The 14,161-nt window shown below is 42.1% G+C and overlaps 2 protein-coding genes across 3 annotated transcripts in view; one reads left to right on the top strand and one right to left on the bottom strand.

Annotated features, from left to right (window-relative positions):
* The first annotated feature begins 2,377 nt into the window (after positions 1–2,377).
* On the top strand, positions 2,378–4,611 carry LOC121599904 (ryncolin-1-like). Its single transcript, XM_041928040.1, has 6 exons — positions 2,378–2,599; positions 2,674–2,727; positions 2,800–2,861; positions 2,955–2,993; positions 3,052–3,574; positions 3,653–4,611. The coding sequence occupies exons 1-6, from the start codon at positions 2,475–2,477 to the stop codon at positions 3,774–3,776; spliced, it is 927 nt and encodes a 308-aa protein (XP_041783974.1). The 5' UTR covers positions 2,378–2,474; the 3' UTR covers positions 3,777–4,611.
* Positions 4,612–6,252: 1,641 nt separating this feature from the next.
* Positions 6,253–14,161, bottom strand: part of LOC121599900 (ras-related protein Rap1) — a 76,775-nt gene continuing 68,866 nt past the window's right edge. For both annotated transcript variants that reach the window (XM_041928028.1, XM_041928027.1), the window contains exons 5-8: positions 13,155–13,377; positions 9,436–9,633; positions 6,998–7,090; positions 6,253–6,926 (exon numbers count right to left, since the gene is read on the bottom strand). In XM_041928028.1, coding sequence (XP_041783962.1) covers positions 6,693–6,926; positions 6,998–7,090; positions 9,436–9,633; positions 13,155–13,377 — 748 coding nt within the window. In that variant the 3' untranslated portion in view covers positions 6,253–6,692. The remainder of the gene's footprint in view (positions 6,927–6,997; positions 7,091–9,435; positions 9,634–13,154; positions 13,378–14,161) is intronic.

The following is a 14,161-nucleotide window of genomic DNA, read 5'->3' as shown; positions in this document are numbered from 1 at the left end:
TGCACAACATGTTTATGTATCAATTACAAAGCTTTCTCAGTCCAGTTAAAGTGAAAAACATGGAAAAATAACATATTTTCTGGAACGGCTCCAAATTGTTTGGCAAAATGCTTCGGTCAGCCGCCGCCAGATGCGCTAGTGAATATAAAAATTACACCACGGAGTATGATCAATGTAGCCCGGCCTTTACATACCATCTCTTCATAGACTTCAAAGCCGCATACGATAGCATAGCCAGGGTAAAACTGTACGACGCTATGAGCTCATTTGGAATCCCGGCCAAACTGATAAGGCTAGTTAGAATGACTATGACCAACGTCACATGCCAGGTGAGGGTGGATGGAAAACTCTCAGGACCTTTTGCTACCACCAAAGGTCTGCGCCAGGGAGACGGGCTTGCCTGTCTCCTATTCAACCTGGCACTAGAGAGGGCCATCCGTGACTCGAGGGTGGTGACTATGGGAACCATCTTCTATAAGTCAACCTAGATCCTGGCAGACGCTGATGATATAAACATCATTGGTTTGCGGCTCTCCTATGTAGCAGAAGCCTACCAAGGGATCGAGCAGGCGGCAGAGAGCCTCGGATTGCAGATAAACGAGGCAAAGACCAAACTGATGGTGGCAACATCAGCGAACCTACCAATAAATAATCAGAATCTACGTAGGCGTGACGTGCAGATAGGTGAACGCACTTTTGAAATCGTCCCAGAATTCACCTATGTGGGGTCAAAGGTCAGCAACGACAATAGCATGGAAGCTGAGTGGGGCGCAAGGATGCTGGCTGCCAACCGGTCATTCTACAGCCTGAAAAAGCAGTTCACCTCAAAGAACCTGTCGCGACGGACGAAGCTGGTACTATACAGTACCTATATAGTTCCGGTACTCACATTAGCCTCTGAGACATGGACACTGTCCAAATCTGACTAAACACTCTTAGCCGCGTTCGAGAGGAAGATGCTCAGAAGGATAATTGGCCCCGTATGTGTGGAAGGACAATGGAGGAGCCGCTATAATGACGAGCTATACGAGATGTACGGCGACCTCACTGTCGTACAGCGTATCAAGCTCGCCAGGCTCCGGTGGGCTGGCCATGTTGTACGCATGGAAACGGACGACCCAGCCCGTAAAGTCTTTTTAGCCCGTCCACAAGGACAGAGGAGGCGTGGTAGGCCCATATAGAGGTGGCAAGATGGCGTGGAAGCGTCGGCCATTAAGGCCGGGATAACGGACTGGCAGATGAAGGCGCGAGACCGTGAGCGGTTTCGTACACTCCTGAGGCAGGTTGTAGCGCAAAGCGGTTGTAGCGCCGGATAAGTAAGTAAGTATGATTTTGTTAAATAGAGCTAGTGTCCTTTTATAAGTTGTAGCTTCCTACGCGGACATGCCGCGTTTTACAGGCGTTTAAGTCTTATTTTCAGCACCAAGTAGCCAGATAGTCCTTCCCTTATATGGAGGAACGGCTCATAAGAGGCTTTAGTCCATGATGGGCATGTTATTAGGTCGTACGAGTTGACGACTGTACTACGGGACCGCCCGATTAGTATATATTGTATATTATTCAATTGTAATCTACTTCGCATACAGAGACAGTCTTCTTGTTGGAAAAAGTAGATAAATTGTAACAAACGTAAGAAAATCGATTCAAAGAAGCTGTTCGAAAATGGGTATTAATAGTAATAATTATTAGTTATTATTATAGCTAGGCGTAGCTTTGGTTTTCTATTCTGTCTATTTAGTAGCCCTATTATTCCCTGCTGCTTCCACCGACCACAAATAGACTGAATCATAAAAAAATCAGCTTCAAGCTGGTTGTTATAGTCTTATCGGTAACGGTCGTTTTGCTGTTTTAACTTGTTCAGCAAAAATATCAAAACCTCAGTCTGATCTACATCGACAGATCAGTACACATAGGTACCATTTGCTATGGAATCTACTCTAGTATCGATGGTAGTTCGACAGCCATAGGGCATTCAACGTAATCTTCAATTTGTCCTTGATGTACTTGAATCTTGGAACCATTCGTGACCCGAACATGCACCTGCTCAGCAATATAACAAATTCACCACACGTCACCTTCTGCTCGATTCCTGGTAATACATGTACTCGTGGAAATGAAATAGCAGATGGACTAAGCAATGCAGAGCCACACCCTCACATCAATTTCCAGTGAAAATGTTCAATTTTTCTCCATATCACTAGCCTACATAAATAACTTTAACACCAGGTACATGCAAACCAATTACATTTTAAATACTTGCCGATAATTTCAGCGCCTAACTTTATGTACAGATTCAAAGTCAGAAGAACTCGTACGTTGTAGACGTTGATCCCGTCAGTGCTTGATAAACACACAGTCGCAACAAGAAACGGCTTCCATGGTATTTGTGTATTCGGCGCTCACAGTCCGGGTGTAATCATCACTGCTAGCGCTGCACGATCGGGTGCCAATCCGCGCCAGACGCTTGTGTAACGATGATCGGAGCAGTGCTAACCCTCATATGCTGTCACCTTGTGCTGTGCTGTTCGCCCGTCCGTGCGAACGACACGGCAAGCGAAACAGAACCCTTCCAGGGGTTGAAAACAAACCTCATGTTCCAGTAAGTAGTAGGTCCTGCGAACCCCAACACGCCAACATAAATTATGGCCAATAATTTATTCCCATTCGTACAAGGGTGCTGAAACGGTTGGACGAGATTGATCAGCGCATAAGCCATCTGGAGCGAAGGTAGGTGAAAGTCGCCATTACACCAAGCTGCGCTGCGTTTATTTATCGGTTTTAATTCCTCCAAAAAACAAGGATACAGAGCAATCATCACGTTGCCACCGCAATCATCACGGACAAACTCGAAGGAATCAGTGGTAAAGAAGAAAAAAATCCCCCGCCCAACTCCTAACCCAGTTCGAGGTCGTACAGTTCCACTGACTTACCCGTGCGTGTGCTTCACTTTACAGATAAGCTCGAGCGCATCAACAAAACAATACGTCAAAATGGTAAATCTTGCCCCTAGCCAGTGCTCACTAGCTAAATCATTTCCCTTTGGTTTTGCAGTCGGCACCTACTACGGTTCCTGCCACGAAGCACCGGCCATGCTAAGCGACGTGTACACGATCAAACCACCCGCCTCGAGCGTAGCACCGTTTCGTGTGTACTGCGAGCAGGGCTACCGCAAGGGTGGCTGGATAGTGCTGAGCCGCCGGTTCGACGGTTCGCTCAACTTCACCCGTGACTGGATCGACTATCGGGATGGATTCGGATCGCCCGAGGGCGAGTACTGGCTGGGGCTCGAGAAGATGCACCGCATCACCAGCTCGGACTACTTTCAGCTGCTGGTACACCTAAAGGACTACGACGGCACGGTCAAGACGGCACTGTACGATGAGTTCGAGATCGGTAATGAAAGTACCGGGTATCGGTTGCATCTTGGGCCGTTTGTGGAAGGTGCGGCCAAAGATTCACTGCGGGCTAGCGCGGGGATGAAGTTTTCGACACCGGATCGGGATAATGATGAGCATCCGGGGTGCTGCGCGTCGTACTACGCTAGTGGCTGGTGGTACCGGAACTGTATGAACGCGTAAGTATGCTTGTACAAGTTCATCAAAGTGGAACCAGTTTTTGTGCTTTTTTTAACACAGACACACCTTCGTTTTAGTAATCTGAATGGGCTCTATCGCCGGTCCGATCAGCACAATGCGACAATGAACTGGTTCGGCTTCCGGGACGACCTTCAGGGATTGAAGGAGGCTACGATGATGATAAGGGAGGTTTCTTCCTAGCCGTGGCCTTCAGCCGCCCCTCGGCCAGTGACTGCACACTTCACACTGAACTGTTGGAAAAGAATATTGAACTAACCTTTTTTCCCGGCATCGCTGAAGCCATGTTGATTGCACTTCTATTTCTATTTCTAGCAGGTAAAGTAGATTATTGCGACTGTCACTCAGCCTTGGCTAAGAAATCACTCATCACAAGAGGACACGTGTCATACGGAGATGTTATTGAACCTCAATTTATTGGCTTTTCCCCACACTTACACTACAATTAATTGCACAAGCATAATTTTAACATGCTAAAAACACACAAAAAAAGCTCATTATAAGGAAAAAAAACCCTATAAATGTACGAAAAATCACTTTTTTCCACCTTAATCACACCTGACCACCAATGGAGCGAGCACACGTTCGTCCTGCCGTGTGGCTGACAGCGGTCACACACAGAATGAAGCACGCTAGCGACCGTTGCTAGGACGACCGGCCACGCACACATTACACCGCGTGGCGTGCAAACGTACCTGGCAACGCGTAAACATAAACAAACCACTTGCTCCCAATCATGAAGTGTGGAAGCGTTCATAGGGGAAAACACACAGAACAACTATTGCCGGTCGGTTTGCCGACCGTAAGGCAGTTTTGCTAACTTTCTTCGTGTCCTATCATCAGCAGTAAATGAAGGATTTAGGTTAGCACATTTAACCCTTGACGTTTAATATCAGTGGCTTTTTTGTTGGACAAGTAGTTCCGACTTTTCAGTAAATGAATCGGTTTATGTGTAATTATTTGTAATTAATATTGTAAGCCTAATTATGTTTAATAAATATACTAAGGTTCTATGTGATATTTGAAGGGCACTGAAGGGTTATACGGTCTAAAAAGAGAAAAGTCTTTCAACACCATAGTAAGTAGCGAAGTAACGAAGCGAATTCAATAATTCCCATTACAGTTGATCAAACAATATTTACATACCTGGTTAGTGCGGTAACGCGGCCGGAGCACGTTTTGTCACGGTTGCGGCATGCTTTGTTACTTGTTCGATGGCGAAATGGTGGTGGGAGGCGAATCAAATGGGAACGATTTATTATAAATTATATCGCTTTTACAAGCTATTAGTTCCAGATTTCAAAATTATTTTTCAATTTGAAAATTTGAGCAAAATTATTAAAAAGTCTCAAATAATGTAATAATTTTTGATTTAGAATAACATTCATCCAGCTTGTTACACTTTACCAGTTACCAGGGTTAAATTTATTTACTTTCAACTTGAATAATTCTAGCAATATATTCCTGCACACAGGCGATCTTCGCTTCAAACTTCAGCTGCTTCCAGTGTATCAATGGTTTGATTTGTTTTCGTATAACTACACACTGTAATAATGTTTTGTTTTCTGCTTCTTCTTCTTCTCCTATGTTTGTTTGCGGTAAGCTAATCTATTCGTCTCCAGGACTTTTTTCCTCCCACTGTTTATTTCTTATGCTTTTCCTTTGCAATTACATACAGATTATGTCATCTTCAAGTTTTATACACCTGTTAGCAAATTATTTTGGCGATTTATGTGTAGCGTGTTCTAGGGTAAATGTAACAGTAACGTCAATTTTGGTATTTGTTTTGTTTTTTTTTTCTTTGATGATTGTTTGCGGAATGAATAATGTTTGCAAAAATCTTTCCCTTTTAGTTAGTTTTTCCTTCTCTCAACTGCTCGTGTTTATAACGCTAGAAAATGGTGTTTGATGTTTTATTTATATTTTGATTTTTGGCTTTTCCTAATATATTTTTCTCCAGACCACTAATCACGCCTTGCTGTAGGTAGTTTTGAGCGAAATTAAGGTAAATAAAATAAAGGGATAGTGTGACTGCTAGAGAGTGAATTATTAAATATATTTGAATTATTCTATTAGTGAGGTCGTGAAGGCGATGAAATCGTTCGTGATAGACTGAGTGATACTTGAAGCATTGGCCAGATTGCGAGCGGTGAAGAAGTTTCCGCGAAGTGAGTAGATTGGTTTTCTTTCGTATTTATTATCAAAACACTAATACACACACACACATACATACATACGTACACATTAACACTCACGCACATGAAATGGACTCGATGAGTTTTGGTACGATAATCGGCATGAGCGCCACCTTGCCAATCTTGTTACTGTTACTTGGTGGATCGAACGGTATGAAAATGGTTTTACATTCCAGCATGTGGAATTTAGTGATCTACAAACCAAAACAGCAGTGTAACCTACACCTGCGTAACTTATCTAATGCCTTCAAGCATTTGTGTGCTGAAGCATCCTGTCAGTTTTAAGTTTTACTCCGTGCAGTATATGCAAATGGGCGCCAGCGTATTGTTTCGTTCTACCGCATGTGAGATGCCTTGATTGCTCGTACCGCGCTCTACTACTGAAAACCTCCATCAATCGTTTCCTTTTATTACCCGTATTTTTCCACTTCGATACTTTACACAGTGTTGTCTTTTTTTTTTTAACGAACGAAACCGACACCGGTTTAAAATTATTAACATCACACAATCCTTTACTAAGTAAATACACTGATTTGATAGAGTGTGCCTGGGTCGAGCCTGGTCGTGAAAAGTGAATTGAAATGGGGCATTGATTGGTGAAAATATCTCACTGACGATCGAGTAAGGGGGTACGTTTGAAACACGTTTAAATATTCATATCTTACACGCCAACACACATCCAACGTTTCGAGAACAATGCTCTTTAGCGGGGTCTCGATTCCTTACCGTTTTATAGATCGCTACAAAACCCCAACCATTGCATCAGTTTTCCATCACGCCGTACGGGTAACGAAGAATATATATATGTCCATTAATGTGTCCATAGCACGGCCACAGGTAGGGTAGATGATGTAGCAGACATGGAGTAGAGAAAACGGGATGGCAAGGCTGGCGTAAAACCGCATTAGGAAAGAATGCACGAGTTGCGTTTGCCGCCGAGACTTTTGTCCTGTATCTGCTGTAGGTGCTGCAGCTGGGCAACGGATGGAACGTGAACGCTGGGCGATGCTTGCGGGGTGGCCGGTGCACCGGTACTGCCCGTGCTGGCCTGCTGCGGCAACGACTGGCGCCTTCGCCGTCGCAGGGCCGGGCTAAGGTTGTAGGTTATTTTAGCCTGCACTAGAAGCTCCTTAAATATCTGCAAATGGAGGAAGGAATATAACTAAGATTGGTAAATGAACAAGCGTATATGATTATTTTGTTTAATACCTGTGTAACATTACGGTTCAGCTTGGCTGATGCTTCGACGAAACCATTCTCCCAATCTACCGTTACCATCGATTCGGTTGTGTCACGTGCTACCTGTTGAATGGAAGAGAGCAAACATTTGAACGATGAAATATTTCACGATGAAATGTTGCAACGGTTTATTTTGGTTTCGTTGCGGGAAGGTAACGCCACCGTAACGCTAACCAGGTAATGGAAGTTGTTTCCATTATCGTTTGGAATGTTTTCTTTTTAAATATTTTTAAAATATTTTCAAAGCATCAGCGTCATACACAAAAAAAATCAAATATTTATTTCACTATTTACTATGTTTCAGTTTTGATCTTGTATTGTAACAAATCTTGTAACAAATTATTTGTAATCAACTAACTTGATGTTAATACTGCTATATGTATTTAATGTCTTTTCCTTCCCTTGCACATTTTTTTGCAACACTCTAATCCTTACAAAACAAATTATCAGAACAAAAGATCTGTTGGCGCAAGTACACTGCTATCACGCTATCACTCTCTTACGCATGACTGACTGTTAAGCTGTGTAACGTTCTTTGTTCCAAAATGACGAGCTTATCATGTCTCCCTCAAAGCAAATACAGTGGAGCGCCGTTTATCCGGGCTTCTCGGGACTTTAACTCGCCCGGATAAGCGAATAACACGGATAATGAGTCAAATGATATATTTTATCATCAATTCCTGATTAGGAAAATTTTCTTATTTTCTGATAAAAATAACACAGTTTTTATTAACTTCATGTTTTTCCAATGAGAATTTTTGAAATTTGCCTTGAATTATCGTGTCTTTTGTTATGACAATGTACTCTTATAACCGCTTTTTCAAATATCCTCCTCATAACACAATGTCACCTTTGTATTTAACTGTCATTTCTCAGCCTCACGGATAAACGGAAAGCCGGATAAAAGGTGCCCGGATAAACGGCGCTCCACTGTATGATGTTGCAGGCATGTTTGGATAATATGTACCTAATTAAGTTGTTTTTCGCAAATAAAAGTGTCTAAAACGATCGAAAATATTATTTAACGTGCAGCTTTATTACAAATTCACTACAGCACCATGCCCTTGCAGTAAAGTAAATGAGAACTTGGTTAGCAAATAAATTCATTATCTTTCAATAATGTACCACTGCATGAGCTAGAATGAACGTTGCTAGGAAAATGAAAATCTTCTACAACCATGTACTCCCACATACACATACACACACACAAACGCACAGCTTGTGGAAAGTTTTTCGCTTAAAACTTTTCTATCATACACGACGGATGTGTCCGCTGTAAAGAGACAGGAAGCTCGGAAGCAGCCCGACTGTGAACGGACACTTACACTCACTGTGTGCAGGATAAAAGTCATGTCCATCGTGAGGCGGAAAAGAAGGTGACGCATAGCACGAAGGTGCACATGCTCATACGGCATTAATGCGAGTCATGTTCAAGTCTGCTAAGCAGTTGGGTAATGGGAGCAGCATTAGCTACATAATAGCGCTAGATTGTTGTACAAATCGTTTGCGTGACTAAATTTACGCATCATAATTGAGTGACTTTTAATAGTGTTGCGGAAAGCATGGAAGGTGAAGCACAAAGTGTGTGATTTATTGCAATTTCACAGAGTGTCGATCTGTTTCTGCAGCTGTTAGTGAACAAGCTCTTTGTTTTAGGGATTATTCATTCGTAGATTTGAGTAATCATTGTTTTTAATCATTCATTTGTCATAAAAATATCCTCAACATCAGTACACAAGCACCCAAACAAAACGACTAATCTCAACATCGTCTCGCCAACTGTTCTGTTCACTAAGCCTCTATACGATACTTCACATCCTACTGGTGAATTGAATTGAGTGTCTCGCCTTCAACCACTTTGTGCAAAACGCCGCTCATTCGTAAGCGTAATCGTGTGCATTCATGGCACTTATTCAAAGCGCTGCATACCCGTTTCCTTTATGCGGTAAGTCTTCCTCGTTTGTTTTCGCATTCCATTGCCATTGTTTTGGCGAATCATCGTGCGAACGCCGCGGCTTGTCCTACGCGTTCAATTCGTTCGTGCGATGTTAGTGAGATGTAAACTATCGGCGTGTACGATGAGACGGTTTGGAAGAACAGAAATGGTTTAATATTGTTTTCCTCGAAATTCCTTCCGCATTCCACAAGTCGTAAAATGAATCGCGATTCCCCGTCAAGCGCGAAGTGAACATATCCATTACAAGGGAAAGGCAAATTTGGTCACACTGATAGCCAGTGCAGGGCTTTCCTCTATTTTTAACCCATTCACCCGTTGCAGATGACTCTGTAGCTGTAAATCCCCGTAAAATTAACGTTTTGCAGCTTTATTTTACACCAGCTTCATTCAATCATTTCAAGCGCCCGGAGCTGTAAATAGACATCGATATCGATAGGACCGGTACACGTACCTGCCGCAGATCTTCGTCCTCATCGCTCAGGTCCGTCTTGTTGCCGACGACCACAATCGGTACCGCGGTCGTAGATTTAATCTCGTGGATTTGCTCGCGTATCGCTTTCACTTCCTCGAACGTGATACTGTCCGTGACGTCGTACACCAGGATGAATGCATCCGCCGACGAGATGGAAAGGGCCCGCATTGCTGGGAACTACGAAAAAATGAAGAATAAGAAGAGAAAAAATATATGAGAAAAAGCGGAAGTGTACTTCCAATGCAGCTGCTCCGATATGTTAACGATTGCGCATAGACACACGGGCACTCGCACGGGAAGGATTCTGAAAAGGCTCGCCGGCACTAACCAAGGACAAAAATAGTTAACGAGGTTACGGCGCGGCAGCAGCTTTTGCAGCAGTTGCATCGGTGAACAGACAGAGCGTGGGAAAGTTTCACGCGTAATTGGATTTCAACTTTGGCGCATATGGATTGATTAATCTTCCCTTTGCGTGCGTCACTTGCAGTGTAATGGAGTTGGATGCGTGTGGAGTGTTGAGCAAACTGCACTTTCATAAATTGCAGCGACAAAAAAAAATGCAATGAAGGGAGGTTGGGGCAGGACTGAGTTAAAATTCTAAATTTAATCATTTGTGTAGTTTGAATTAATTAGCATTTTCCTGTTGTTTTTTTTATAAATCCCGTCGTGTCAAATCATAATTTACAGGTTGATAGTTGTTACACAATGAATGTAACGCTTGAATATTACTACGGCGCTGTGATCATGTCTATACTACTCTATACTACTATAAATATGTCAAAAATAGCCTTGACGTGTATAACTCTTGATATAAATTGTTAATTTTTTTTACATTTAACAACATTTACGAGATTAACAACTAATGCTCGTAACATTTTTAGTATTCCAAACACAGCAAATTCGAACACTGCATAGAAAACCTGAGCTAAAAAGTTTGGAGACTGTTTTACCATCATTTGTATTTGATTGTAAGAGTCCAGTTATTTGACGCCTAAATTTATGCAATCATCGTTTGTATGTGATTGTAAGAGAGTCTTGATATTTGACGCCTAAATTTATGCATATATCATATCTTTGCTATGCGTGTTAAAGTATTGTGTTAAAAAGGGTTGAGATTTTAATCTACTTTAATTATTCTTTGTTTAAAAAAAACTGAAACACCTCTCTAAGCTTAAATGTATGTCTGTCCATGTGCAACTTCTAGCCTTCTTCATCGGGGTGAACAAACTAGACGGCTGCATCCGATATGGCAGTGAAGCAAACATACGAACTGGATGAAACAGGACACACTTCCATCTCTTTCCGGTCCAACAGGTGGACCGACAGGTGACTTCCAGCTTCGGCAGCATGAGACGTCCCTTACTTTCTTCCCCAACACATGATAGACACACGCGTATACGAAACACGATCAACAAACGATTAAGGTGGGTTAGATTAAAGTTAAATTTTTAATGGCTTTCCCAAAAACCAGCAAAACGGACACAAATGGTCTTGGATGATGATGTCCTAAGCCAGACCAGGGTGGGCAGTGTTTGGCGTCACACGGTGCGTCCCAAACGATACGTCCTTTGTTTGGAGACATAATTTGGGTTTCGCAAATTACATCACACCTTTTTGCCACCCTTATTAGCTATTCTGTGAGCGATTTGTTATGAAAGGATCGTAGGGATAGTGAACGACTCATTTAGCTTCTCGTTCCCTTAGCTGCAGGCGTCTTTAGTCTTTCTCTGTTTTTTTATTCTCCTTTTTTGCTTTGTTTGCGAGCAGATGGGGCCTTGGGCCATGGCGTTTGATTAGATCGAGCTTAGCTTTGGTGCTTTTTGGTGCTTTGCCACTCACATAAACGAACACACAAAGTCAAACCTAACAGGGATCACAAGTTGAGCTTTAAAGGCATGGGGCTATGTCTCTATGCTTCCGAGTTCGTTGACAAGAAAGCAGCAGAACAGCGCTGAAAACTTCACTATATTTAGCAACACGCTTTGACGTGCTATGTTAACAAAAAAGAGGTAAAGCTGTACATAAAACATGAAAAGCGTGAGACACTGTGTAAGTTGGTCAAACACTACAGGGTCAGTCGGCAGAACATCAAAACTGGCAAAGGCATCAAACCGGAAAAGGAAAGTTCATCACTCCATCGCGAGCCGTCACCTCTTGACCAGCACCAGGCACACGTAAACCCACCCACCCAAGGTCGCACCGGAGTGAGTTGGATGTACAAATATTGGTTTGTTGCTATTCTGGGCGAGTTTTCTGGCAACGAGCGCTTTTTTTTGCGCTGTTACTGCTGCTCTTCCTTTGCTGATCGTAGGTTCTGGTAGGTTCGTTAGCTCGATGGAAGGACAGTGCACCGTTGTTCGTTAGCATATACTGGAGCGCACTGTATCGCTGGACCCATGGTTAGGACCTTTCAACGTGTACGACAATCACTCATGCTTGCGAAATTTACTTAGCTTGTGTGTTTTCGTCTTCCACACGGGGTTTGGTTTTTTTGGACGTGTGAAAATTTGACATGTTGCTTACAGCTGCTCTTGCAAAAAGCTTAGATATACCTTTTTTTGGGAACCAACGGTTTACACGGTGTGAACATTGAAATTCTTGTCAGTAAGGTACGATAAGAAAAGTAAGACTAGTAAATTTTGAGATTGCTGTATTTCATTACGGATTTATATATATTATTTTAAGTTGAACATACTCCAAGGAGACCAAAACTGAACCAGCGAGAAAAGCCGATCTAATGCATGACTTATCTAAAGGTAATGATGAAATTAGGAAGTTAGAATTACAATTTAGAATTAAGTTCAGAGACGAAAAAGAATAAACGGTCTCTTTCGTCAGCAAACCACCAATCTCGAAGATCTCATTATATTATCCTAAGTGTCATTTTTGGGCCGCTGTTTGCGCATCCTAGATTTATTTGAAACATTTCATAGTTTGTTAAGCTGATGTGTCCTTAATGGTCTATTCTGGTAATCGATGTAATTAATGTATGGAATAGGTAGCTAAGCCCTTGAGTAGGCATTTTCCGTTCAACAACCGAAAGGCATTTGATTTTGGCGTCTGGGTCAAATGTCAGGCGCTTGACCATGTGATGGATACGAGTGAGTAGAGATAAGAATAAACAAATTTTATTATTTACCAACCTCCGTTCACTGTGCACTCTTTATTATGTCTGCACTTTTGAAATAGCTACTTCATTAATAGCTACTTCATTACTAATAAAACAAAATTTACTAATTTTAATAGCGAAGTACAACTAATCAATATTTTAATTGCGAAGCAATCATTTCAAGCGCAAAGTGGAGCGTAGTAGAAAATAATTATTTCCTTCGGGGCCCTTGTCTCGGGAATTTATTTTAATGAAGCTTCACAAACCGTGGCTCTCAATTTCGTTTACCGTTTCGATGGCTTCCCCAGTATCAGTCTCGACAACTTTGATAGTAAAAAAAATATGGCTGCGTATGCTATCAATGTTGGCATTAGTCAAACATCAAAAGCATCTAAAAGGGACACGCACCCGAGGGAAATCCATCCGTCCAGTAACGAATGGTTGATCTGGGCCAGAGGAAAGCACTGATTGCCGTTCGTGCGATGTCCAGGAAGTGTGATTGAGTGAGTTTGTATACATGTGTGTGTGTGTTAAGCTTTACATATTTGCATAACACTTGGGTGTGCTCTTGAGCGTACAGCGCACCTACCTCGTACGATCCAGAAGTGTCCAGTATGTCGAGCGTCAGATTTACGCCACCGACCGAGAAGTGTCCATGGTGCATCTCCTCAACCGTGCGTTTGTACTTGGGCGAAAAGCTGCTGTACAGGAACTGCGTGATGAGTGAGCTTTTGCCCACCTTGGCCGCGCCCATCATGACGATCTTGTGCCGAACGTTGGAGTTTATAGAGTTTTCATCGTTTTTCAGTGGCCTGAAAGGGTGGAAAAATGTTGAGCAGATAGGTTTTAATGTTAGATTCTAAGAAAGTTACAAAAAAATTGAAATTAATCGCTGCAAATGCTCAAGGTAGATGGAGAGAAATGATGAAAACAGAATTATAATAATTTTACTCACAACACGTGTTTTGGACAATCTAAAATATTGATAAGCAAACAGTTAACTTTGCATCATTATTTAAATCATTAAAAGCAGTTTTGAAGGGTTAAACAGTCGACAAGATCTGTATACCTGATATAGAGGTCTTCATCTCATGACAGTTGGAAGAATTGAATATGCAACTTTAAATAATTCACAGATGCAAAGACAGCACAGAAGTTGGTGTCAATACAATCTATGTATGTTAGCTGACAATTGAAAGAAAACAGGGGCTCAGGGAAAAAGCAAAGTAAAGAAAGCAGGTTGAAATCTATTGAACTGCTCGGTAGGAGGCTATGAAAATTTAAGTAGTGTTACAATCTCTTGAATTGCTGTGAATACTCGTTAACAACAGAAGCTAAAGCATTTCTGCTGCGTATGCAAACAGTACTGAGTATTTCATTAGCTGCATACGAAAGTTTCCACTCATTGAACTCGGAGGCAACTACTGCTTCGGAAAAAAGCAGATAATGTATTTAAATTCGTACGGTTTGATGAATAATTTATTAACTGCCAATCAAGAGATCGTTGTTGTTTAGCGTCATAGTAGTTCCGATTAATTTTCCATCGAACTTTGACTTTGAAGTTCCCTGTAAACGTATGCTACATTGCATTGACAG

This window comes from Anopheles merus, chromosome 3L, assembly GCF_017562075.2.
Source record: "Anopheles merus strain MAF chromosome 3L, AmerM5.1, whole genome shotgun sequence".
NCBI lineage: Eukaryota > Metazoa > Arthropoda > Insecta > Diptera > Culicidae > Anopheles > Anopheles merus.
This window is presented reverse-complemented; position numbering and strand designations above follow the sequence as displayed.

Excerpts from the sequence above, each read along its gene's own strand:
- LOC121599904 (XM_041928040.1), top strand. The coding sequence starts at position 2,475 with ATGATCGGAGCAGTGCTAACCCTCATATGCTGTCACCTTGTGCTGTGC. Across the intron at positions 2,728-2,799 it reads ATAAGCCATCTGGAGCGAAG|GATACAGAGCAATCATCACG; the intron begins GTAGGTGAAAGT and ends CCAAAAAACAAG. Across the intron at positions 2,862-2,954 it reads CAAACTCGAAGGAATCAGTG|ATAAGCTCGAGCGCATCAAC; the intron begins GTAAAGAAGAAA and ends TTCACTTTACAG.